At 43.5% G+C, this 24612-nt stretch overlaps 1 protein-coding gene across 2 annotated transcripts in view; it reads right to left on the bottom strand.

The window, feature by feature from the left end:
• Nucleotides 1-24612, bottom strand: part of EGF (epidermal growth factor) — a 103783-nt gene that overhangs the window by 43440 nt on the left and 35731 nt on the right. For both annotated transcript variants that reach the window (XM_030564590.1, XM_030564591.1), the window contains exons 7-12: nucleotides 23527-23652; nucleotides 22402-22524; nucleotides 11050-11172; nucleotides 9290-9415; nucleotides 7036-7172; nucleotides 3920-4068 (exon numbers count right to left, since the gene is read on the bottom strand). In XM_030564590.1, the coding sequence (XP_030420450.1) occupies nucleotides 3920-4068; nucleotides 7036-7172; nucleotides 9290-9415; nucleotides 11050-11172; nucleotides 22402-22524; nucleotides 23527-23652 (784 nt within the window). The remainder of the gene's footprint in view (nucleotides 1-3919; nucleotides 4069-7035; nucleotides 7173-9289; nucleotides 9416-11049; nucleotides 11173-22401; nucleotides 22525-23526; nucleotides 23653-24612) is intronic.

Below are 24612 nucleotides of genomic sequence, written 5' to 3'. Positions count from 1 at the left end.
TAGAGTCAGTGTGTGTAATGGCTCAGCCATTCCCAGTCTCTATTTAAGCCTAAATTGATAGTATCTAGTTTGCATATTAATTCAAGTTCAGCAATTTCTCGTTGGAGTCTATTTTTGAAGCTTTTCTGTTGCAAAATTGCCACCTTTAAATCTGTTACTGAATGGCTAGAGAGGTTGAAGTGTTCTCCTACTGGTTTTTGAATGTTATGATTCCTGATGTCAGATTTGTGTCCATTTATTCTTTTGCATAGAGACTGTCCGGTTTGGCCAATGTACATGGCAGAGGGGCATTGCTGGCACATGATGGCATGTATCGCACTGGTAGATATGCAGGTGAACGAGCCCCTGATGGCATGGCTGATGTGATTAGGTCGTATGATGGTGTCACTTGAATAGATATATGGACAGAGCCGGCATTTGGATTTGTTGAAAAGATAGGTTCCTGGGTTAGTGTCTTTGTTCTGTGGTTTGTGATTGCTGGTGAGTATTTGCTTCAGGTTAGGGGGCTGTCTGTAAGCAAGGACAGATCTATCTCCCAAGATCTGAGAGAGAGAGGGATCGTCTTTCAGGATAGGTTTTAGGTCTTTGATTATGCGCTGGAGAGGTTTTAGTTGGGGGCGGAAGATGACAGCTAGTGGTGTTCTGTTATTTTCTTTGTTGGGCCTGTCTTGTAGTAGGTGATTTCTGGGTACTCTTCTGGCTCTGTCAATCTGTTTCTTCACTTCATTGGGTGGGCATTGTAGTTGTAAGAATGCTTGATAGAGATCTTGTAGATGTTTGTCTCTGTCTGAGGGATTAGAGCAAATGTAGTTGTATCTTAGAACTTGGCTGTAGACAATGGATTGTGTGGTGTGTCCTGGATGAAAGCTGGAGGCATATACGTAAGTATAGCGGTCAGTAGGTTTCCGGTATAGGGTGGTGTTTATATGACCATCGCTTATTAGCACAGCAATGTCAAGGAAATGGACCACTTGTGTGGATTGGTCTAGGCTGAGGTTGATGGTGGGATGGAAATTGTTGAAATCATGATGGAATTCCTCAAGGGCTTCTTTTCCATGGGTCCTGATGATGAAGATGTCATCCGTGTAGCACAAGTAGAGTAGGGGCATTAGGGGACGAGAGCTAAGGAAGCATTGTTCTAAATCAGCCAGAAAAAGGTTGGCATACTGTGGGGCCATGTGGGTACCCAAAGCAGTGCCGCTGACTTGAAGATATACATTGTCCCCAAATGTGAAATAGTTATGGGGGAGGACAAAGTTACAAAGTTCAGCCACCAGGTTTGCCGTGACATTATCAGGGATACTGTTCCTGATGGCTTGTAGTCCATCTTTGTGTGGAATGTTCGTGTAGAGGGCTTCTACATCCATAGTGGCTAGGATGGTGTTTTCAGGAAGATCACTGATAGATTGTAGTTTCCTCAGGAAGTCAGTGGTGTCTCAAAGATAGCTAGGAGTGCTGGTAGCATAGGGCCTGAGGAGAAAGTTCACACAACCAGACAATCCTGCTGTCAGGGTGCCAATGCCTGAGATGATGGGCCTATCCAGGATTTCCAGGTTTAAGGATCTTGGGTAGCAGATAGGATACCCCTAGTCAGGGTTCTAGGCATGTGTCTGTACGGATCTGTTCCTGTGCTTTTTCAGGGAGTTTCTTGAGCAGATGGTGTAGTTTCTTTTGGTAATCCTCAGTGGGATCAGAGGATAATGGCCTGCAGAATGTGGAGTTAGAGAGCTGCATAGCAGCCTCTTGTTCATATTCCAACTTATTCATGACGACAACAGCACCTCCTTTGTCAGCCTTTTTTATTATGATGTCAGAGTTGTTCCTGAGGCTGTGGATGTTATTGTGTTCAGCACGGCTGAGGTTATGGGATAAGTGATGCTGCTTTTCCACAATTTCAGCCCGTGCATGTCTACAGAAGCAAAATATGTAGAAGTCCAGTCTGTTGTTTCGACCTTCAAGAGGAGTCCATTCAGAATCCTTCTTTTTGTAGTGCTGGTAGGGAGGACTCTGTGGGTTAGTATGTTGTTCAGGGCATGCTGGAAATATTCTTTGAGTCAGAGACATTGAAAGTAGGATTCTAGGTCACCGCAGAACTGTATCATGTTCATGAGTCTGGAGGGGCAAAAGGAGAGGCCCCGAGATAGGACAGACTCTCTGCCGTGCGAAGAGTATAGCTGGAAAGATTAACACTATTGTTGGGTGGGTTAAAGGAACTACTGTTGTGGCTCCTTATGGCATGTAGCAGTTTAGATAGTTTAGTATCCTTTTTCATTTGTAGAGAAGCAAAGTTTGTGTTGTAAATGGCTTGTCTAGCTTTTGTAAAGTCTATCCATGAGGAAGTTTGTGTGGAAGGTTGGTTTTTTATGAGAGTATCCAGTTTTGAGAGCTCATTCTTAATCTTATCTATTTACCCATGTTAACGATCCTCACACATTCTTGTCAAACTGTCTTAAATGGTCCATCTTGATTATCACTACAAACGTTTTTTTTCCTGCTGACAATAGCTCATCTTAATTAATTAGCCTCTTAGAGTTGGTAGGGCAACTCCCACCTTTTCATGTTCTCTATATGTATATATATCTCCTCACTATATGTTCCATTCTATGCATCCGATGAAGTGGGCTGTAGCCCACAAAAGCTTATGCTCAAATATATTTGTTAGTCTCTATGGTGCCACAAGTACTCCTGTTCTTTTTGAGGATACAGACTAACACTGCTCCTACTCTGACACCTGTCATTTTACAAAGACAGGTACATATCATTATCCTCACTCTACAGGCAGAGAAATTGAGTCAGAGAAGTACCCAAGCAAACACAGAGACCTGAGACAGAAACAGATGGCCTGACTCCCAGTCCTGTATTTTATCCAGAAAAGATTGCACAAACCTTACTCTCAGAAATTTTACCCAGGGGAACAAATTTCAGAATAGTATTAACATCTGACTGAAAGGAAACCTACATCCTTCCATTCCTAGCTGACTCAATGAGGAAAGGGCCAGCAGTGTCAGGATGGAAGGAGGAATGTAGGCACGGGAGAAAAATACAGTGGCTCAGAATATGTGAAAGGTACAAATCCACCCATGAACTATAACTTCTGAAGGAAGAACATAGGAACTTTACTAATTTTTATACAAGAAGTTGATCCACATATTTTCCAGACAGTTCACAAACAAAAATAGCCTGGGTATGTACATCACAGAGTGAGGAAGGTGCTATTCAGGGTACAGCACATACAGTAGTAAGATATCTGCATATTCAGAACCAGTTTTTATTGTCTGTTAAAATGTTGGTCATGCTATGTAGCCATCCTTCATCTTTCATATAACCACTAGGGTGTTGCTCTAATCCAACATTGCCTTTTTGTCAAAGATGGGCCTTTTTCCCCTTCGTGAATAGTGTAATGTGCTGGCTCAGATGTGTGATCATATTATCTACTAGTGACTAAGCCATAAAGAGGACTTCATTAACAGTGAGTTAACAAAGAGTCTCCTTTAACTCAAGGAGGTCTGTGATTAAGGAGACAAAGGTATGTCCAAGATGTGTCATGTGTATAGTATATACTAATGTTCCTGATGCTTATATGCAACACATATTCTACATTCAATGCAACTGAGCCTGATCACCTGGTTCTCACAAAGACCAATCTCCTGCTGAAATCAGTGGGAATTTTGCCTGTACGAGAAGTACAATATCAGAATCACAGAGAATTGTTCTTTTTTTTTTTAAACACACTTTCACACCCTTGACATTGATTTTCAGATGCTAAGTTTTCAGTCGGTAATGACTTTCAGTCACTAGCTAAAACACTACTGTATTTAGAGTAACATCTCAATTATGCCAATATTATAGTTCAGTTATTCCATATATTTTATGACGATGTTATATGTGCTCTGGCATCAGTGCAGAGAGAAGAGCATACCCTCTGTCTGTCCAATATAATTTACGGTTAATCCAGTCCACAGCAAGACCTTCAGGTATATCTATAGCTTCACAAATAATTTTTTCACGATTTGAGCCATCCAGATCAGCTCGTTCTATCCACTTCAAGGCTGTGTGTGCAAAATAAATCTGTTAAGAGGAAACATAAGGGTTATTTCCAACTATTTCACAGATAATATCTGTCCAATTTCCCTGATCTTACTGCTTCATCTGTGACTATGAATTTTCTTTTTGGAAACATCCCTATTCACTTATTTATAAAATGGTAACCTGTGATTATTGCTCAAACAGGCACTTATCCTTCAACCAGAATGACTTCTGAAGGCTGAGCATGCTTAGCAGTAAGTCCCAGCTGCCCTACATACCACCTCCTGAATAACCTAAGGTTCCCTTTTAGACAGCAACCTCCTAAAGTGGAACACAGCCCACGAAACAAGAGAAGGAAGAGCCAGAAAGAAATGTGTTAATATTTAGTTGCCAGATCATTTAAGTAAATGAAAGCAAGTGTGTGGAGGGGGATGGATATAATTTGCTCCTGTTTCACTTCTTTTCACATTTGTCTTTGTTATTTTCTTAAATAACAGGCCCCAGTCCTGCAAGATGTTCCAGGACCCGACTATAATGGGGTTGCAGGCAGGCAGGCAAAAGGGTCTGGCCTACGCAGAGAACCTTGCAAGATCTCAGCCTAAAACTGAAATTTTCCACTGCCTAGAGTTATGGTTACCACCAATCATAGGAGGTGGGGAAGGCCATCTGATATTTGGTATCAGCAGAGAATTGCATCCCAAACTGCAAAACTGCATACAAAATAACACTAGAACTTCACTGCAAATGCTGACAACAACATAAATACCTTTGCATTGACTGTAGATTTTTCTTGATCCTTTAACTCAACTTGGGCAAACTCTCACAAACTTCAAGGGGTATTTTGCTTGAAAGGAGTGAAGGATCAGGTTCTAGCTCCCGGAGGCTACTGCAGCCAAACCAGGAGATTTTAGGCTGCTAAAAGTCTGGTAGCACCTGGCCCCATGCAACTCCCAGAAATGGCCAGCATGTCCCTGAAACCCCTGGGGGGGACAGGGGAATCTGCACACTGCCCCTGCCCAAAGCACCGACTCCGCAGCTCCCATTGGCTGGGAACTGCGGCCAATGGGAGCTGTGGGGGTGGTACCTGCAGGTGGGGCAGCACGCTGAGATCCCCCTGACCGCCCCCTCTGGGGAAGCAGGGACGTGCTGACCACTTCTGGGAGTGGCACGGGGCCAGGGCAGGCAGGGAGCCTGCCTTAGCCCTGCTGCACCACTGACTGGGAGCTGACCAAGGTAAGCACCACCCATCCAGAGCCGGCACCCCTCACCCTCTCCCGCACCCCAACCCCCTGCTCCAGCCCTGAGCCCCCTCCAGCACCAAATTCCCTCCCAGAGCTTGCACCCCACACCCCCTCCTGCATCCCAACCCACTGCCCCAGCCCTGAGACATCTCCAGCACCCAAACTCCCTCCCAGAGCTTGCATCCCACACCCCTCCTGTACCCCAACTCCCTGGTCCAGGCTCAGCCCAGAGCCACCTCCCACACTCCAAACCCCTTGGCCCCAGCCCAGAGTCTGTACCCCCTCCCACAGCCCAACCCTCTGCCCCAGTCCAGTGAAAGTGAGTGAGGGTGGGGGAGAGCAAGCAACTGAGGGAGGGGGGATGGATTGAGCAGGGTGGAGCCTCAGAGAAGAGGCGGGGAAGGGGGCAGGGCAGGGGTGTTTGGGTTTGTGTGATTAAACAGTTGGCAACTCTACCCAGAACCAGCTGCCCGCATGCAACCCTTCAGTGAAACCCCTGCCCAGTTGCTATCTTGCAATCCTTCCAGAGAAGCCCCTTGCCACCTGTGCCCAGCTGCCTACATGCACATTCGCTGCCCCCTCACTGCCTCCTCTCACCTCTGCCATGGAGTTACTCTTCACTGGGTCAGTCTTATAGCTCTGGCCCTGGCTGATGTAGCACCGAGGTGCCCAGGTCCCTCTTCTGCGCAGCCTCCATGCTGCTCCCAAAGCCCCCAGGAGGTAATGCTGGGGCATGTGCGCACCAAGCCAAGCAGCCACCGGAGCCAGGTGCTAGGGAGTCTGCTGCCTTGTTGTTACTGCTCATGTGCTGTGACAACAACAAAGTCTATACGCTGTCTAGCTGTTTCTGACAACAAGGAAGACCACTGGGGGACCGGGGCGAGAAGCTGCTCTCTCATTTCTCTGAACTCCCAATTATCCAAATAAAATCTGCATCCCCCATGGTATTCAGATAAACTTGAGCATACTGCATTACCTTAGAGAACAGTGTAGATAAGTCTCATTATAAGGAGAAAACTATTATACAAGGCTTAACAAAGCAGCATTCAACCACCCCTCTTCCAAATTCATTAAGCTTAGAGCACTGAGATGAGGCAGTACTCACTGGCCCTAATCTGGCAAGCTGCTCCATATGAGCTGACTCCTGGGTCCAGAAGGAGCACCAGGCAGAATCAGGACCACCTTCTGTAAGGCTAACAAGCCCGCCATATTTGCAGCAAATTGGTTTAATATTACTAGGAGATTTGGGTGCAATGCTTGCTAAAAGAGCCTCTACATATGGTATGGGTTTTGATGCATATCACTAGTAAAGGTGCCTGGATTTTCTATGATTCTTCAATAAAAGCACCTGATATATTTCCAGGAAATGATTCTGAAGTGAGAAATCAATTGATTACACAAACGTTTTTGTTCTAAACAGCATCTCCTTCATCAACAGAAGTTGATCTAATATAAGAGATCCACCTTATCTCTTTGTTCTTCACTGTAGTCATGCTTAAAACTATGTGGGAGATCCAGCAATTTTGGCACATGGACCACATTAAACTAATGGAGACAGAACTGAAGGGTCAAATTTAATTGGTGGGCTTGTGTTTATCATCCTACTCATGACAGAACACCACACCAACTGTGTTGCTGGACTTTCAATGGAATGATAGCAACACAGCATGTAATCTAGATTACTGGCAGCAAAAAGGTTAAGGTACAAGGAAGCACAATCCATTTGTCCTCACAACCCTTCAAAATCCTCTCATTTTTAATGCCTTACCTTACTTTCAACTGGGTCATAGTCCAGTGCTAAAACCATTCCCATCTGCCAGTCGAGTAAACTTGTGTAATCTGTTCCATCAAAACTGATGCGACGGATGTCCTGGTCGTTTGCAAACAACAAAAATGGCCTGGGGCCTGTTAATGAAATTTTGCATGCATGTTAATTCTGTAGATAAGATGATTTATGTGCGAAAAAGCAATTAGAGTGCACATTTCTCCTCTCTGTCTCTCCTTACACTTTTGTTTCCGTCATCTTAATCAGCGAGCAACATCAACAAGATCTCATCAGTGAAGAAGGAAAAAGTTAATTGTCTATCACTGAAAGCAATTGCCTCTTTTCCTTTTATTGCTAAATTCTAAACTAGCGCTGATCTCTTCTGCACAGCTGACTGCATAGAATGCTGGACACACACAGGGCAAGTTATGAAGTCCTTACTTAGTGATTACTTAGGCAGTCCTTTCCTCAGGCAAACTCCCATAAAAGTCAATAGAAGTTTTGTTTCAGGAAAGACTGGAAGTCGGGGCCCAGGTATACACAAGCTGAATCAGGCTGTCTTTTATTTAACAAAGAAACAAAAAGGCAAGTGTTAAAATACAGAACATAGACTAAGTCATACTCACTCCTTCCCCACCCCTACCTCCCCGCCCATATTGTGGGAACCACTAAGGGCACATCAACACTGCAATCAAAGGTAGGCATGCCCGTGCTAGCTTTCACCTAGCCAGCACATGGATTTCAGAGCAGACTGTACAAGTCTTCCCAGAACCCTGGGTACGTATTTGCTTTGCTAGCCCACACAGGAGTCTGTGCCACTGCATCTTCATTGCTTTTTTTAGCCACGCTAACTAAATTAAAGCTAGCCCAGGTACGCCTACCTGAGCTGCAATCATACCTCCGATTCAGCATCAACATACCCTAAATCACCATTTTACAGTGCAAAGGAGGGGAGCTTGATAGTGCTTTAGTTTACCGAACTCGACTTTACCCTTGGGTCCAGGACTTAAATCTCACTTATTTCACCAAGGAAGTTAATCAGACAGTCTAAATTAATCCCCCCAACATACATTAGTGCTGCTGTCATCGTTTGCATTACAGTATTGCCCAGAGATTACAAGAAAGATTAGGGCACCATTGTATGAGGCACTGTAAAACCATGTTGTAAGAGACACTTCCTGCCCCAAAGAGTTTATAATCTAAATAGAAATAGTGAATGATAAAGGGTGAAAGGAAGGGTGGGGAAACTGAGGCACTGCACTTTAGTTCCTGATCCTGAAAGCATGTACCTGCTTACCACTACACAGGAGAGGGAAAGTAAATGTGTGTAAGTGTTTGCAGGATCAGAGCCTTGTCATCTGCCCAAGGGCACACAGAGTCTGTGGCAGTGGCAGAAATTGAACTCACTCATCTTCAGTGTCAGTCCAGCGACTCAGCCACAAAAAAATCCTTCCTCTTATAAACTGTATTGCACAGCACCACCACAGAATCCAGTTCACTTGACAGTGCAGAACCATAAAGAGCTTTGCACTGTAATAGTAAAGGCTGCAGATTGGTATTGACATGCACGGAGTAAAACAGCACAGTGCAGATGTCATATGCCTGGTGTTTGACAATGCAACTTATTCATTTTTAAATTTATAAAATGCATCCAGTACAACCTTTCTGGGCATATGTATAATACATAACATCTAAGACTGACAAAAATCTAAAAGTAAAGATTCACTCCAAAAACCAACCTACTATCTGCCCACCACCCCAAATAGATGGGCCTTCCACTGTGACATACATGTCAACAAACTTGGGCTTTTTTGGATCAGTCGTGAAAATAACTTCTGCAATAGAGGGCCCACAGCTGCCCACGCCCTACCCAGTCCTCACCTATAAAAACCTAGACCCCCAATCCTGCATTGGGTAGCACATCAGCAGACTGTTGCACACACGGCTTCCTGTTTACTTGTGGGGTACAACAATTCCCCCCCCCCAAGAGCTACACAATGCAGGATGGGGCCCCTCATGAATTACTAAAGTTGACTAAAAGAAACAATATGTTGCAAGGGAGACAGAAGTATGTAGTTATGTACGTCCTGATATATTTCATCATGTTTTATTTTCTCAAACTAAAAATATTCCTCAAATTCACTCCAAGGAATTAAAAAATGTTAAAGATTGATCCAAAATACCCAATCCCCTTTAAAAGTTGTTATATCTTTCTCGTTATATAGCCAGGAATATCCACAAACACTTCAATACTGACCTATAGCAGTGCAGTGTCTTTTATCCGCCTGCAGCTTATATCCAGGAAAACAACCACACTCCCAGGAAGATGGACTTAAAGAGGTACAAATCTGGCTACATTCACCATTATCCAGAGATGTACAACCTTAAACAGAGCATTTTAAAATTTCTTACAGTAGTTATAATATAAAACACTATAAAAATCACAAGTATCAGCAACAGAACAACCCGTACAATTGTGATTTCAACTATAAGATAGATTTCATTGTTGCCAAAGATTTCAGGAAGTCAGCATTATTGTTAAAGGCCAAAGGTTACCAACATGGGTGAACATGATCATCTCCTTCTGTTACATCTCTTCTTGATGATTCACAACGGGCAGTAGAACATCTGAACAGAGCTTCCATGTGTTGATTATTTAAGTCAGCTCATTTTACTCAACAGAACTCTAGTCAAATCTACAGAAAGTAATAACTTCCATCAGACACTGAATATCTGTGCTTTGTCCCATGGTACAGCAAAGTAAAGCCATTCTCTCACCAGAAGGTGAAATGGGTGAGGGTAATTAAGCAGTGAAACTCACTGATCTTCTAACTTGACAGGCCAGAGCATCATGTTTCGTTGTTTCATTTGCTAAGCCAATGCCACCTCGTTGGGAGAACGAAGAGTGCAAATGATTTACTAGATTTAAAAAAAAAAAATCACTGCACAGCCCTACCCACACCAAAAGAGACCATTCCTCCCATACATGGCCATATAGAGAATGTGGTCTCATTGGATACATCTACACTGCAGCTGGGTCCATTCCTACCAGCCCAAATAGACAGACATGCGCTAGCTCCACACAAGCTAGCGATAAAAATACCAAGGTGGATGTTGCAGCACGTACCAGCCACCTGAGGACAGACCCAGGGGGTTGGTCGGTCCTGTACTTGAGCAGCTAGACCAAGTCACTGCCTGTGCCAAAGGCACATACCCAGCTACAGTGTAGCCATACCCACTGGCTACATAAACTGACTCAACTGAGCCACACTGACTAAAACTATCCCTGCCTCCTCAATCCTTCCTAGATCATGGCTACTATAACACTCTAGAATATAGAGGAGCTGTAAATGGGCCACGATGATCCTGGGGAAATTCCTGTGACACAGAAACTTCACAGGGCCAGCAAAATAGCCCTGCACTGTCCCCCTTCCCTCCCTCCCCCATTGCAACCCTTGGTTTAGGAGACACATTTGGAATGGGAGCAGGTGTCAGCAGGGGAAGGCAAGTAACAAAAATGCTTTATACTACCGCTATTCAGGCCACAAAGCAGCCCATAGGCAGGTGAGCTAAGGCTATCGTAAGTTAGAGCAGCCCAGAATCTAGGGAGCTATAAAAGTCACCTCTGCTACTCCCGACCACCACCTTGTCCAACTTTTGAGCTGTACTCTTTGTGCTGTGCCTCCCGAGAGACTCTGCCAAGGGGAGAGTGTGTTCTGAAACAAATGTCTGTGGAGTGTCCAGAATAGCATTTACAAAAGGGGCCAGCAGAATACGGCCTGCAGAGGTTCAAATGCCACTGGCAACAAATGTTTATTGGTGCAGATGAGTTCTGATTATCCAATCAAAGAGTATTATTCTCAGCTGTCCTGCACAGTCATTGACAGGTGCAAAAAGCTAGTGTGAAACACCATCACCCAGTTTTGGTGCTCAGCACCAACAATAAACACAGACTTCAGCACACATTAAAGCAAAAAAAAAAAAAAAAAAAAAAAAAAAAAAAGTTCATATACCTACCTGAGCATGTTTTCTCATCTACTCTGAGCACCGATCCCTCCGGACAGAAGCAAACAGGCCCTCTAGATGTTTCAAGACAACCATGGCTGCATTCAGTGTGATTATTTGCACAGGAAATGAGTTCTATAGTAATTTGAAAAGGAAAATGATTAAGAAAAACACATACTAACTTGACAAGGGTTAATCAGCATTTTTAAAAAGGCACAACAAAGATTCACATGTGGATGCAGCCAGGATAATATTTCTATTTGCTTTTCAAAATCTCTATTAAGTATAAGGAAGGAGAAAGTTGAAATAGTTGCTGTGCTCTGAAGCTGTTAATATGTACCTTGTAATTTTAAACTTTTAAACTTTTAAAATTTTACTGAGGTGTCAGCAAAGTAGCAGCAATTAAAGACACACTCACTGGTTGCATGTGAAACTGACCAAATAACTGAACAGGGACAGGGGCTCTGAAACTGTGAGGAAGGCAAATCTGAAGAGAAGCATGGTCTTGTGGGTAAGGCACTGAACTGGAAATTAGGAGAGGTGGGTGCAATTCCCAGATCTCCCCTGTTTTCCCTGTGTGACCATGAGTAGTTAATCTACTCAGTGCCTCAGTTCTTCATCTGTAAAGTGCTTTATACTATGGGGACAACAACATTCCTTTCTCCCACTCTTTGTTTTGTCATTAGGCCATAATTCAGAAAGGCACTTAAGCACTGAAGTTAATGGGAACTACGTATGTTCTTCAAGGCATGTGCTTAGGTACTTTTCTGAATCAGGACCTTAGATCATAAGGTCTTCCAGACGGGGACCATCTCTTACTTCTGTACACACAGTGCCTATCTCAGCTAGAGCCTCTAAGGGCATGTCTACACAGCAGTTAAAACCCATGGCTTCCTTGGGTTACCTGGCTCAGGCTGCAGGGCTGTAAAATTGCTGTGCTGGACAAGGAGGGACAGCCCCAGAATCCAGGCTCCAGCCTGAGCTCAAACATCTACACGGCAATTTATAGTTCTGCAGCCTGAGCCCTCCAAACCCAAGTCAGCTGACTCAGGCCAGTCATGGCAGTGCCACAGGTCTTTTATTCCAGTGTAGGGTAGGTCTACACTGGAATATAAGCTCAGGGTTAGCAGGACTCAAGTCAGTGGACCTTGGATTACAGAAACCAGGGCTTGAGCATCTACACTGACTGTCAACCCTACATTAAGAATTTTCTAACTTGGGTTAAAATCTGGGGCTCTGGCATCTACACTGCAGCATGCAGAACTGAGTCAAACCAACCATGTCCCAGACTCCCTAGAGCCCTCTTGAAATGTGTCTGCTTTAGCCCTTTGACCATGGTGAACTGTGAGAAAACTTGGCCATCCACCCTGTACATTACAGGAAGTTTGAACAGCCAATGCACACATCCTGCTGAGCCATCATTTTGGTCTGCACGCTCCAGCTAGTAGAGCCAGCATTATGGAGGAGGTGCCATTTGAAGAACTTCTCTTGCTTGCACTTTAGGCAGAGCTTCTGTGAGTTTCAGGTGGACATTTTGGCAGCACTTTCTGACCCATCAAAGGCCCCTGACAGAACTAATGACGGAGCAGGAGGAAGAGGACATAGACATGGCAGACTCGAACTGGCTGATGCTGCTCATGACACTTGGCATAGCTGCTGAGGCCCGCTACATAGACTGGCTTTTATGGAGCAGGACCACATCATCATGCAGATGTAGGATAACCAGCAGTGCACCCAGAACTTTTGCATGAAGAAAGCTACATTTCTGGAGCTCTGTGAGCAGCTTGCCCTGATTTTCCAGTGAAAAGACACACATGAGGGTAGCCAATGCCCGTCCAAAAGCAGGTAGCCAGCTTCCAGTTATAGCAACCCCAGAATGCTATACATCTGTTGCCAACCAGTTTGGTCCTAGAAAGTCAATGGTGGGTAAAGTTCTGGCTGAGGTTTCTAAGGCAATCAGGCATCGAGTTTACCCCTAGGTGGCGAGCATAACAGATATTCCTGAAGTAATTGCTAGTTTTGAGAGAATGAGGTTCCCAAACAGCACTGGGGCCATTAATGCAACTCATGTGCCCATACTTGGCACTCCTCAAGGAGCACACAACTACACAAACCACAAAGGGTACTACTCCATTGTTACGCAGGCCCTTGTGGACAGAGAGGTCAATTTATGAATGTCAACAGCGGGCTGCACTGGGAAAGTTCATAATGGCATGGTTTTCTGCCCATTGGGAGTCTGTGTTCATGGATAGACTGGGACACTATTCTCACCAAATGACAAACAGAATTACTGTCCCCTCTGTTTTTCTGGGGGACCCTGTGTATCCCCGTTTGTCTTGGCTTATGAAACTGTATCTGACTTCTGAGGCCCTTCTGACTTCTGAGGCAAAAGAAACATTGATTACACTCTGAGCAGGTGCAGAATGGTTGTTGAATGCATTTGATAGAGTGAAATCCTGTTAGAGACCTCTACATACTCTTGGATTCCAGTGTCATCAATGCTGTGAGCATTACCATGGCTTGCAGAGCTCTTCACAATCTTTGTGAAGCCAGAGGTGAACCTTTATTATTTTAAATACAGTGTTTGAAGTGATGCAGTGACAGCTATAAATGTTCTTGATAAAATAAAGCGATAGAGAGGAGGAATAGCTCAGTGATTTGAGCATTGGCCTGCTAAACCCAGGGTTGTGAGTTCAACTCTTGAGGGGGCCATTTAGGGATTGGGGCAAAAATCTGTCTGGGGACTGGTCCTGCTTTGAGCAGGTGGTTGAACTAGATGACCTCCTGAGGTCCCTTCCAACTCCGATATTCTATGATTTATTTATAAATATGAATTTGAAAAGTACATTCACCCACTGCCAGGCAGGCCAGATGCCGTTACTTCACCACTACAAACAGAACCTTACAAAAACAAAAAGTGCATGAACAAGTGCAGACACTGAAACCATATTCAAGACAGAAACCCTCTACCACTACATGTCCCTTGGGCCCTCATTCGCCATATACCTGGCACCAGGGGAGAAGTGGAGGCACTACATGCCCTGTCCAGCCACTCATGGAGCCTGATTGCAAGGGCCACCCAGCCATGGCATTTTGCAAGCTGTTTCTGGTCTGCATCTCTTGGTACCACATAGGGGATTCATGCCATGGTGTGGGTCATGCAGCAGAAACTAATACTCTTGTTGCTTTTAGTGGTATCAACCACTCAAACAGTTCTTTCTGCTGAGCTCTCTCCTCCTCCCTTAGCCACCATTCCTGGTCCAAGAACTGCACCGAAACCCTGTTCTCAAGCTGTACAGCCAGCCTGAGCCTTTCCTCTTGCCATGCTTTTCCTCTAGCCACAAGTTCCTCTATCTTTGATACTGGACCTGCTCGTTGGCCCTGTCCAGCATAAGCGCCAACTCCATGGGTGCTCTTGGGCTGAAGCACCCCTGGTGAAAAACTGATGGGTGCTTAGCACCCACCGGCAGCTCCCCGCCCTGCCCCCACACTCCAGCTCACCTCTACCTCCACTCTGCCTCCTCCACGAGCGCATCGCATGCCCGCTTTTTCCCCCAGCTCCCAGTACTTGTGCCACGAAACAACTGTTTCACGCAGAAAGTGCTGGAAGGGAGAGGGGAGGAGGAGGAACGTGGTGGGGATTTGGGGAAGGGGTCCAATAGGGACAGGGAGGGGGCAGAGTTGAGGTGGAGAATTTGGGGAAGGGGTTGGAATGGTGGCGGGGTAGGGGTGGAGTCAGACTGGGGTCGGGGGGGCACAAGCACCCACTGGCAGCAGGGAAAGTTGGTGCCTATGATGTCCAGAAGTCCAACCAGAAGTTCACCAGGGAAACACTTCCTCTTGGAATGGCTCATGAAGATACACTAGCTTAGGCTCCTGTTGCAGTGTAGGCGAGCTGCAGAGGTACTACAGCCAGTAGATGTTGAGGGGGCTGGAACAGGACAAGACACAGTGGATTATTGTCTCAAACAGCTCAATGCAGGAGCACAGAAAAAATCCCTCTGGAATTTCAAAGACATAAAATGTTACTTTTTCAACTGAACTTCAATATTTTGTGAGAGGGATACTTCAGATCACAGAAGGCCTCTGGACACAGCCTGGTTAATCGCAGTGAAAGAAGTGCGAAGACAATGGTAAGCTAAAAACAAAAAATTGTTTTTCGCTTTCTAAAACCTGCAGAACTATTTGGGTTTGGTGCAGGTGGGTGGCCATGATGCAAAAGCTTTTTCTATCATTTCAAGCCTTCCACATTTTGGAGGACATAACCAGGGCCAGCACAACCCATTAGGTAACCTAGGCCTCTAAGACACTAACATTTTGGGGGGGCCAACAAGGTGGCTGGATCTTCAGCCGCCCCAGTCATCGGCGGTATTTTGGGGGTGGGACCTTCCGCTACCTAGGGCACCAAAAAAGCTGGCGGCGCTCCTAGACATAACAGTTCTTGTGGTCGATTGCCAAAGGGAGATGTTATCCCAAACTGCTGGTGGGAAACCTGCAGTGTGCAACTAAAATACTCACACGTATAGTGACTGAACAGCTCATCTATGAGTATAGTGACCTGGTCAGCTACTGAGGTGGCCCTGGAAAATATTCTCCTCTCCAAAATGCTATTACCTACCTGGAGTTTCTACTTCAGGAGAAGTTTGCAACTATCAGCATGAGGGAAATCAACAGGACGCTGCATTAGCTTCCATAAGGCTTAGCCAGTTATGACTGCATGGAAACACCCCGAACTGCACAGCCATCTTCCTTACCCCTCTGTCTCTTGCCACATTTCTGTACAAAATTTCAAAACCCAGTCAAATTTGGCACAAATGATTTTGTCACCTATGGACTGCCTTTGGCTGAAAATGGACTAGAATCACTGTTTCCAGTGGCTTGTTATGCCTTTGAGTGGTTATAGAACAGTGACCTTACAGACATGGCAAGGTACAATTATTATTTTAAGGAACAGGAATGCCCTAGCAAAAATTTGTGCCTTCTCAAATAAATATTTACTTTCAAGGTGTTTTTAGTTTTGCATTTTCTGGTTACCACTTTGAACACCACATGGTGTCAGACAATCTGCCATTAGGAGATACTTGTGCCAGCTGGGGCTTCTAATAACTTTTGCGTTGGTTCATAGAATGGAAATCCCTCCCCGTACAGTATCAACAAACATTAAAACGGAGCCAGAAACTTACCACACTCAGGGAAGTTTCTGTTCCCTCTGTGTCTGCTGGAAGTTCCACAGCAGGCTGAGGCATCAAACAGCTCCTCAGAGTATGGCCCCTGGATGTGTTGCTGCTGCTCCTGCTCCAAAGCCTTCTCTGGGACCAGTTTCAGTGACAGAGTCACTTCACTGCCCTCACTCAGCACCTGCTTATGACTCCCATCCCAACAGTCCCCTGGCTAGATACTGGGGCCAGGAGAGCACCAACCAGGTCATCATGTACCATAGTTGGTTCTGTGCTAGGAACAGTGCCCAGCACCTGATCAAACTCTTCATAAAACAGACATGATGGCAGCGAGTTGCCTAAGGTGTGGTTCTTGTTCCTGGTTTTCTTGTCAGCTCTGTCCTAAACTACTTAATCTGCTCCCTGCGCTGGTCACCACTCCACTAAATTTGCAACACCTCCAGCTTCTTTGCTATTTGCTGGTGTGTGTGGTCATTCCTGGTACTTTTACTCGAGTTCACAGTTTTGCTGGCCTCACGCCAAAGATTTGCCAAAATCTGGCTATGCGCCTGTGATCATGAAGCAGTTATGCAACAGACCTCTTCTGCTCAGTCTCGACTGCAAATACAGAAGGCTTGCAGCTGAGTGCTCAGAAGACAATAGAAGGGTTAAACGCTGACTCACGGGGCTGCGTCACTACACCAAGGGGGCCTGCACTTCCATTTCCCTGGAGTCAACTGGAGATTCTTGGGATAAAGGGACAAAGGCAGCTGAGCCATGGATGGTGGACACTGATGCAAGGCTAGTCACCCGCTGCCCTGAGTCTCTGTCATTGCCACAATGCCCTCTCTGCTATTTTTAGCTCAGCTAAAAGCTAGTGTGAGTCTGTCTACCCTGGCTGGGAAGCACTCTCTCAGTTGCAGTGTAGGTACAGTACCTAAGTGCTACAGGAATGCAAACAATAAATAATAACAGTAACTAAAGGCAAAAGAACATGGTGGGGAAAACCTAGAGCTACCAATGCATGCCCTTCCCCCATCCAGCCATCACAAGAAACTGATCACATGGGATACAATCACCTGTCCCCAACATTTGATCACTGATCCAAAGAAGAGTGGGGGGAAATTAAAAAAATAACAATAAGTTCCTTGCCAATATTTCACAAAGGAAAATTTCTTCCATGCAGTATTTTGTTGGTTAATTCAATCATGTGCATATGAACAAAAACCACCATATTAGCAGCTAATCCCACTAGTATCCAATTAATATGGTAGGGTTCTAGTTCCCTAAGGTGTTGTTTGTCTCTTTAAATACTGCTATGGTAATTCCTCCAGGCAGAGCCTGTATTTAACCATTAGGGATTGGAAATGCAGAGTTCTGAGTCTGGAACATATTCTCTCAGTCCACCAGAGTCTTAACTGTTGATCTTCCAGGCACAACAGGAAGGTGAGATACCAAGTAACTATTGGTCTTGGCAAGGAATTGTAAATTGTCATCAGTCTCAGTAACTGTTATACCGCCTATTGTGGGCAGAAGACTTGTTATGATTCTTCCAATTCTTTTGGTAAATTCAGGGAGAGGCTCATAATATGCGTATATTTATAAATAAATACAAAACTATTCTTTTTTCCTTGAATACCATTATGGTAAATTCTGCCATTACTTCCTGTGAGAGAAAATAGGCTTTCCAGAAAGCACAGAACTGACAGGACTTTCCATCACAACTATTGACAGTGCCATCTGCATCTTTAGGTTTCCTTCATTAATTCTCTTTTCCTTTCAAGTAACTAGAGAAGAGAACAGCCTAAGATGTCCTCCTTCCAGCCAACATATTTGGTTTTTTACACTGCCTTTGTGCCATATGGTAACATCTGCTGGAAGGACGGATACTGGAACAAATGCAGGTTTCCCACCGATGCTTCTGTTTTCTGCTGGCTTGAATGATACATAGCTGCTGTAAATATTCCTTATCCAAGGCAACTGCGCTCTGCAATGCATTTTTCTGACCTCTAGAAAACTGAAAGTCTAGAAACTGACCTTACATTAATACCCTAATAGAAATTTATGGCTTTAGAATGGAGAGACTTATATAATGAGCAGGGAGTCATCAAAGTTTCAGGCTACTGTGTGGGCTTCCACTATTCCATCTCTCTGCTTAGTTGAGAGAATGTGCTGGTCGTGTGACCATGTGCGCATTGTATGGGGTGGGAGTCATTTTGTATTATAGAAGTGATAGCTGTAATATAGGAGTTAAATTAATCAATGCTTGGTCCGTTGCCTGTCTCAGAAGCAGATTATCTTCTTCTCACATTATATCACTGTTCAGCACTTAAATACTAAGCTGATAGGTTCCTTGGATTGACAGAGTGATGAGCAGTGTTGAAAATGTTTCCAGTCCCAAGTAGCTGCATGTAAGATAGTACCACAAATAAATCACTCAAAGAGAGGGATAGATTGCAATAGGACCTCCTCCCTAAACCTTTGCATTCCATGCAAGGGCCTGTCACAACCGCAGTCCCTGAGCTCAGGAGAACACAGGAACTGCTTCTCCCTCTGTGTGCCCCTAGGTGCACACTTCATCCAAATGGAGATGCAGAGAAGCAGACCAAAAGCTCCCGAGCAGGCCAGATGCACCAAGGGAAGCAGACTGTACCATCCTACAGTACCATAGTGGAGCCTCCCCCATCCCACCGGGCAAGAAAACGGGCTTATGCCTTTTGGAGCATGCTACTCCTGGGATAGAGCAGTGCCTCATTGCCCATGCCTAAATGCCACAACGAAGCCCAGGACAGTTTGGGGACAAGTGCCAGACTAGCAGCCAATAGTAACATGCTGTGAGGGTGAGATTTCATGAGATACAGAACACATCCAAATTGCTAACCTGTGAAAAATAACAGTGGCATGTACAGTGGTGAAATTAAACCCCTTTAAAATACACCTGGGCAAGAGGTACCACTGAATTTTCACAGGACAATGCTGCCCCACAGACACATTATTTTAAACAAATTTTCTTCTTTCCCCCATGGTAAGTGTAGCATGTAAAAGAAAAGGCATTTTTCAACCACTGTCTGAAAACAAACACAGCACAGGTAGCACTGAAGGAACATAATACACATGCATGCTTATCCTAATCACGCACAAAGGGAAAATCAGTTAAAGAGCCCAGTTGTATTGGTAACCACACAGACTTTCCAAGCCCATGTTTCCAACCATTTTCCATGACAAACTTAAGGAATCTGTGTAAATCTGAGTGGAGGGTTACACAATTTTAGGGCCTCAACAAAGGAACATATTAGACTGCACCATAGGCATGACTGCCCAATCTTCCCTCCTGGTCAAACACAGTAATGCAGGCACACTGCCTCAGTCTCCTCCTCTGATGTAGGTTCCCTCAGCCTTCCCCTCACAGAGCAGCACCCCTCCTGGACTACTTTTAAATCTTCCCTGTTCTGTCAGAGAGCACTGATTCCAGGCCTGCTTTCCCTGAAATCATTCTCACAGCTGTCTGGAATTCCCAGCTTCTGGCAAACACCCTTCCACAAGAGCCTAACCTGCTTCCTGGAGTTCCTTCCCACAGCTGACTTCTGTCAGCCCTAGGAGACCCAGGTGTTCACCGGGCTATCTGCTGACCCTATTTTTCCTTCCCCCTCAGGCTGGAAGGCAGCTAATTATGGCACAGATGGGGGTGGTTGAACAGGGCGGACTCAAGGCCTCCAGACCTGTAAAGGGGCAAGCTGCCCTGTTACCAGCTGTTGTGAGCAAACTTGCCCAAAATCTCTTTACAAGATCTGCAAAACATTGTGCACATGTCACACCCTGCATCCCTCACCCCACATCAGCTGGGGTTGGGAGTTTAAGGGGACCAGAAGGAGGAATGCTTCCCTGAGTCCTGGCTAGCTCAGTCTTGGGAGAGGGACACTCAGCCCTCCCTACTGCTGGGCCAAGAGCAGCCACGAAAGGTAGAGGAGATGTGGGTGTACTGGAAAACTCCCTCTTGCTGGTTATTATGTAAAACTTTGTCCTCTCATAATGACCCCTCTCAACACCTGGTAGGGATTAAAACACGGTTTACCCCACAATTATGATAATAAAGCTGACACTTGATTCTTTATCCCATCTCTGTCCACTGAGGGGTTCACCTTTGTTTCCTGACCAAATTGACTAGGTACACAAAATCTCTTTCTGGTTCCTACATGCAGTAGGAATTTAGGTGTTCATATTCCCAAGTCTTAAAGTCAGCAGCTAGATCTGCCTCACAGAAATAGGTGTAGAGGCACTTAGACTCGGATCCTCAATGATTCCAATGGAAATTAGGAAGCTAATGGGTGATTATGAGTGTGGTATAAAAACCTACACAGAACCGAACAGAATAGAATCATGGCTAGGAATAAAAATTAAAAGAAAGATTTGTGTGGCCAAATTCCATCTTGCCTGGGCAATTCTAAATGAATGAAACTATGACTAAACAATTAGACCAATCAAACATGAATAAAACACTGTTGAAATTACTTAATTCATCCAGATCAGTTACTAAAGTGCTTCTAAAGATCTAGAGTAGCAAAAAGGGAAATTTTAAAACGTTCAGGAAATGATATCCCATTAGACCAACTGACAGGGAATATATGAGCTTGTCAAATTCATAACCCTGCTGAGAAACAAATCTAGAAAAGTGTGTCATAAAGAGATGATTTCACATCGCAGCCAGAAGATGTGAAGGGTCTAACACAAGGATAATATTACACAGAAAAACAAAAACAAAAAAAGCAGCATTCCTAACCTTTCAAACTATAAAGGTAATGATCAGAACATCAGTTTATACAAGATATTCCAAGAAAAAGAAATTATCCTACTTTCCATTTTGATATATCAGAGCATATTGGATACTTATTTCAAGAGTATGTATTTTATGTCTTTCATATAACAAAAATACTAGGACCTGTAAGATGTGAATCTATAGAAATCACTGGCTAAGTTTCAAAATGATATATGTCAGAAAATTACAATCTTTCTATCTCTGGGGAATGAAATGGAGGTGTGATTTTAATTTTCATGCTTTGGGGATATGTTATTTCCATTATTAATCAACCACGAGAATCTATATTATGTTAAACATTATGGTTCATTGTACTATCTGCAAGCTGTTTGAAGATGGATAAGCACACAACATATGTTTATTTAGCATATGTGGCATCTTTCCTACTCACATATGCTTTTTCTAAATACATGTTACTTGTCATCTTATATTCGGGTTATACCACTTACAGAATACTTCAGTAGATGGAAAATAATACCTCACAAAATAAAACAAAAATCACTCAGAAAGAGGTTTCTCTGGTATAATCACTTCCTTATATGGTTATGAGATGTGAGAGGATGTTGTAATTTAACCTAACTGCTGGAAATCATCTCAAAGTTGCTATCATTTGAAAAAAACTCTTCAGGAAAGGTTCTCCAAAAAAATCGGGAGTCCAAAGTCCACAAGACTCCTACTTACCTACCCAAGTGAAATCTCTGTGTGTATTTTGGTGAGTTTTATATTATTGTATACGATTACCTTAATTATCATTATCTCCAAATGGATACTCTCTCAAGTTGTTCCTAAAGATCTCTTTATCAAGCAAGATAAAAAAATTCACTACCTCCAACATTCTCTACCTTATATATCGCTTTGTGATATTTATCACCAATGTTGCAAAAACCCATTGTCAACATTGCAAAAGTATATACACAGCCAGGCATGGGAGATCCCCAAAAGTTGAGGTTCATAGCTTGAAACTGGTTCAGGTAAACATCCTAGGATTTGGATGCTTAGTTAACTCCTGTAGGCTCCATGAGGCTCACACTTGATTATCCATATGTAATTTATAGTTGGTGCTTAATTTGTAATGAAAGAGGTGCAAGGGCTCAAGCAATTTTTTTTTATATTCACAAGTGGTAGAGGAAGCCCAGAGGTGCCAGGGCTATGAACTGCCAAGCAGAGATGTGCCGGTGGGGGGGGGGTCAGCCCTGGCAAGTCCTGGCACAAATTAAGCACTACTTACACTTTCTCAAACATGACCTCTAAATTTAATTCACTGAGTCTAAGCTGATGTAACTTACACATTAAAGGGCTGGAAGAGAGAAATGTAGCAACACTGGAAACACTAGATTTGTGTAAGTGACGATTCCAGGATCAGTCCTTAAATGTTTATGTATTGCAGCTACTTACCATGACATGTTTTTCTATCAGGCAGCAGAACAAAACCTCGTGGGCATGTACAGTAATAGGAGCCAGGGATATTTACACATCCCAGAGTACAGCCATGGTTCCAAAAAGCACATTCATTGACATCTGACAAGAGAAACAAATGTATGACACAGTAGGGTCATTATACATTTAATATATGCAAGATCATGGATTAATAAAGCTAAGTAACACAAGGTTCTAGAAGAAATTCTTATTTAGTTGTTCTACTGAAGATAGGATATTTCTTTTGTCAAATATGCTGGTTTTAATAAACTTTGAAAAGCAAACTCGTAGAGTTCAGTCAAACAAGCTAGATAATGTGCTGATTTATAATTATGAAGGGTACAAATTTTAAGTGCCTAAGGGCCAATTTTTTAAAGGTATTTAGGCGCCTCAGTGACTTAGGACAAAATTTTCAAAAGCACCTAAATGATTTAGGATCCTAAGTTCCACTTTCTAAAGTGATTCAATTTTATTTCAATAGAAGTTAGGCACCTAACCTGCTTAGACACTTTTGAAAATCCTACTGGGCGCCTATCTGCATCTTTAAGGGCCTAAATACCTTTATAAATCTGACTCCTGAGTGATTAATACCTTTTATACATTTTACCCTAAAACAAGTTCTACAAATTAAAGAAAAAAGTTCGAAGAAAAATACTGGACTGTTTAATTTGGATTAAAACAAGTGAGGTAAAATTTTGAAAAGTAAGAGGTTTAGGCAATTGAGTAATTTTGGAAAATGTGACTGAGGTGCCTACAGCACTTAGGCACATTTTGATCATTTTACCCTTGGAGTTTGATTCATTTCAATTCTTATAAGCACACAAAATTATGCATGCTTATCTGAACATCATCTGACTAATCCAAACTGAGACTGCAACATTTCACAAAGAACAGACTTTCTTGAGGTATTTTGGTACTTCTGCTTCTAGATTCAGCCAGAACCCGGATATGTGAAAACGAAATATGATAAGGAAAAAAAGAAAGCAAACTGAAATTTTTAGAACCTCCAGAAAAAACGTAATTCAAGATTTGAGAAAAGGTTAAAGTGTGGAAGAAAGCGTATCCAACTTCCCTATCCATCCCATGTTTTGAACCATATGTTACCTTCACAGTATTGCCTATTTCTACTCAAAACAAATCCATTCGAACACTTGCACTGATGGGTCTTGGAGTCATCCCTGCAGATTCTTCTCTTGCAGTTTTCTTTGTTCAAATGGCAGGATCTGTGTTCTGGAAGAGTAAATGTTTTCTAGGATGGAGATTGATTTATAAAATACAAAATTCACCTTGACATACAGAACCTGATATCATAATCACTTTTCATGTGGAAGTCAGATTGATTTGAAAGACACTTTCATACATGCACAATCAGACCCATGATATTCAGTGAGAAAGAAGGACACAAGCATCTTTGATCTCATCCTCCAAATCCTGCCTCAAAACCCATTCATCATGATTTCCACCCCGGTGTTGTCTACTCATTAATAATTAATTAATTATTATTTGTATTATGGTAGTACCTAGGAGCCCTAGTTCTGGATCAGGACCACAATGTGCTAGGCACTGTACAAAAACAGAACAAAAAGATGGTCCCTGCCCCAAAGAGTTTACAATCCAAAGCTTGCTTTGCCTCGGTCTGTCTTTTAAAACAGCAGAACTCTTGCTGTATAAACTGATTGTTTGTGTACTGAGATTGATGTTAATATCCAACAGTCTAGGCTGCCTCTGCCACAAGTTAAAAATACACTTAATCAAAATAAACCATCAACTACCCACCCAGCACAAAACAACTTCCAACTATATTTATCCTCATGCTAAACTCCTCTCTTCTCCAAACAACCCCCAAAGCCTCCACTAAAGCATGCACTGACAGTTAACAGAGATTATTTTGGACCTTTACTCTCAGAGTGTAGCTAGAGTGCCTCCACCCATTACAGTTGTGGGAGGAGAGAAGCAGGATCTCCAGTATGTAGGTTCCAAATCTAGTTAGTTTGTACTGTATTCATCTGCCAGTTCTAAGGAAATTCCTTCTCTTTAAAGTTTTGCTTCTTCTGGTGGAAGGCTATTTTAATCCTGCCAGTTAAGAGCAGAGATGCTGTGGGCTCTAATTCTTGCTTCTCTTCATCCGTCTCCACAAATTAGGGAAATAACCTCATGTCATTTTCCATTGGTAAAATCAAGTCAGTAAGC

The sequence above is a fragment of the Gopherus evgoodei genome, chromosome 5 (assembly GCF_007399415.2).
Source record: "Gopherus evgoodei ecotype Sinaloan lineage chromosome 5, rGopEvg1_v1.p, whole genome shotgun sequence".
Lineage (NCBI taxonomy): Eukaryota > Metazoa > Chordata > Testudines > Testudinidae > Gopherus > Gopherus evgoodei.
Note: the sequence above shows the minus strand (reverse complement) of the source record. Positions and strands in the feature narration are given on the sequence as shown.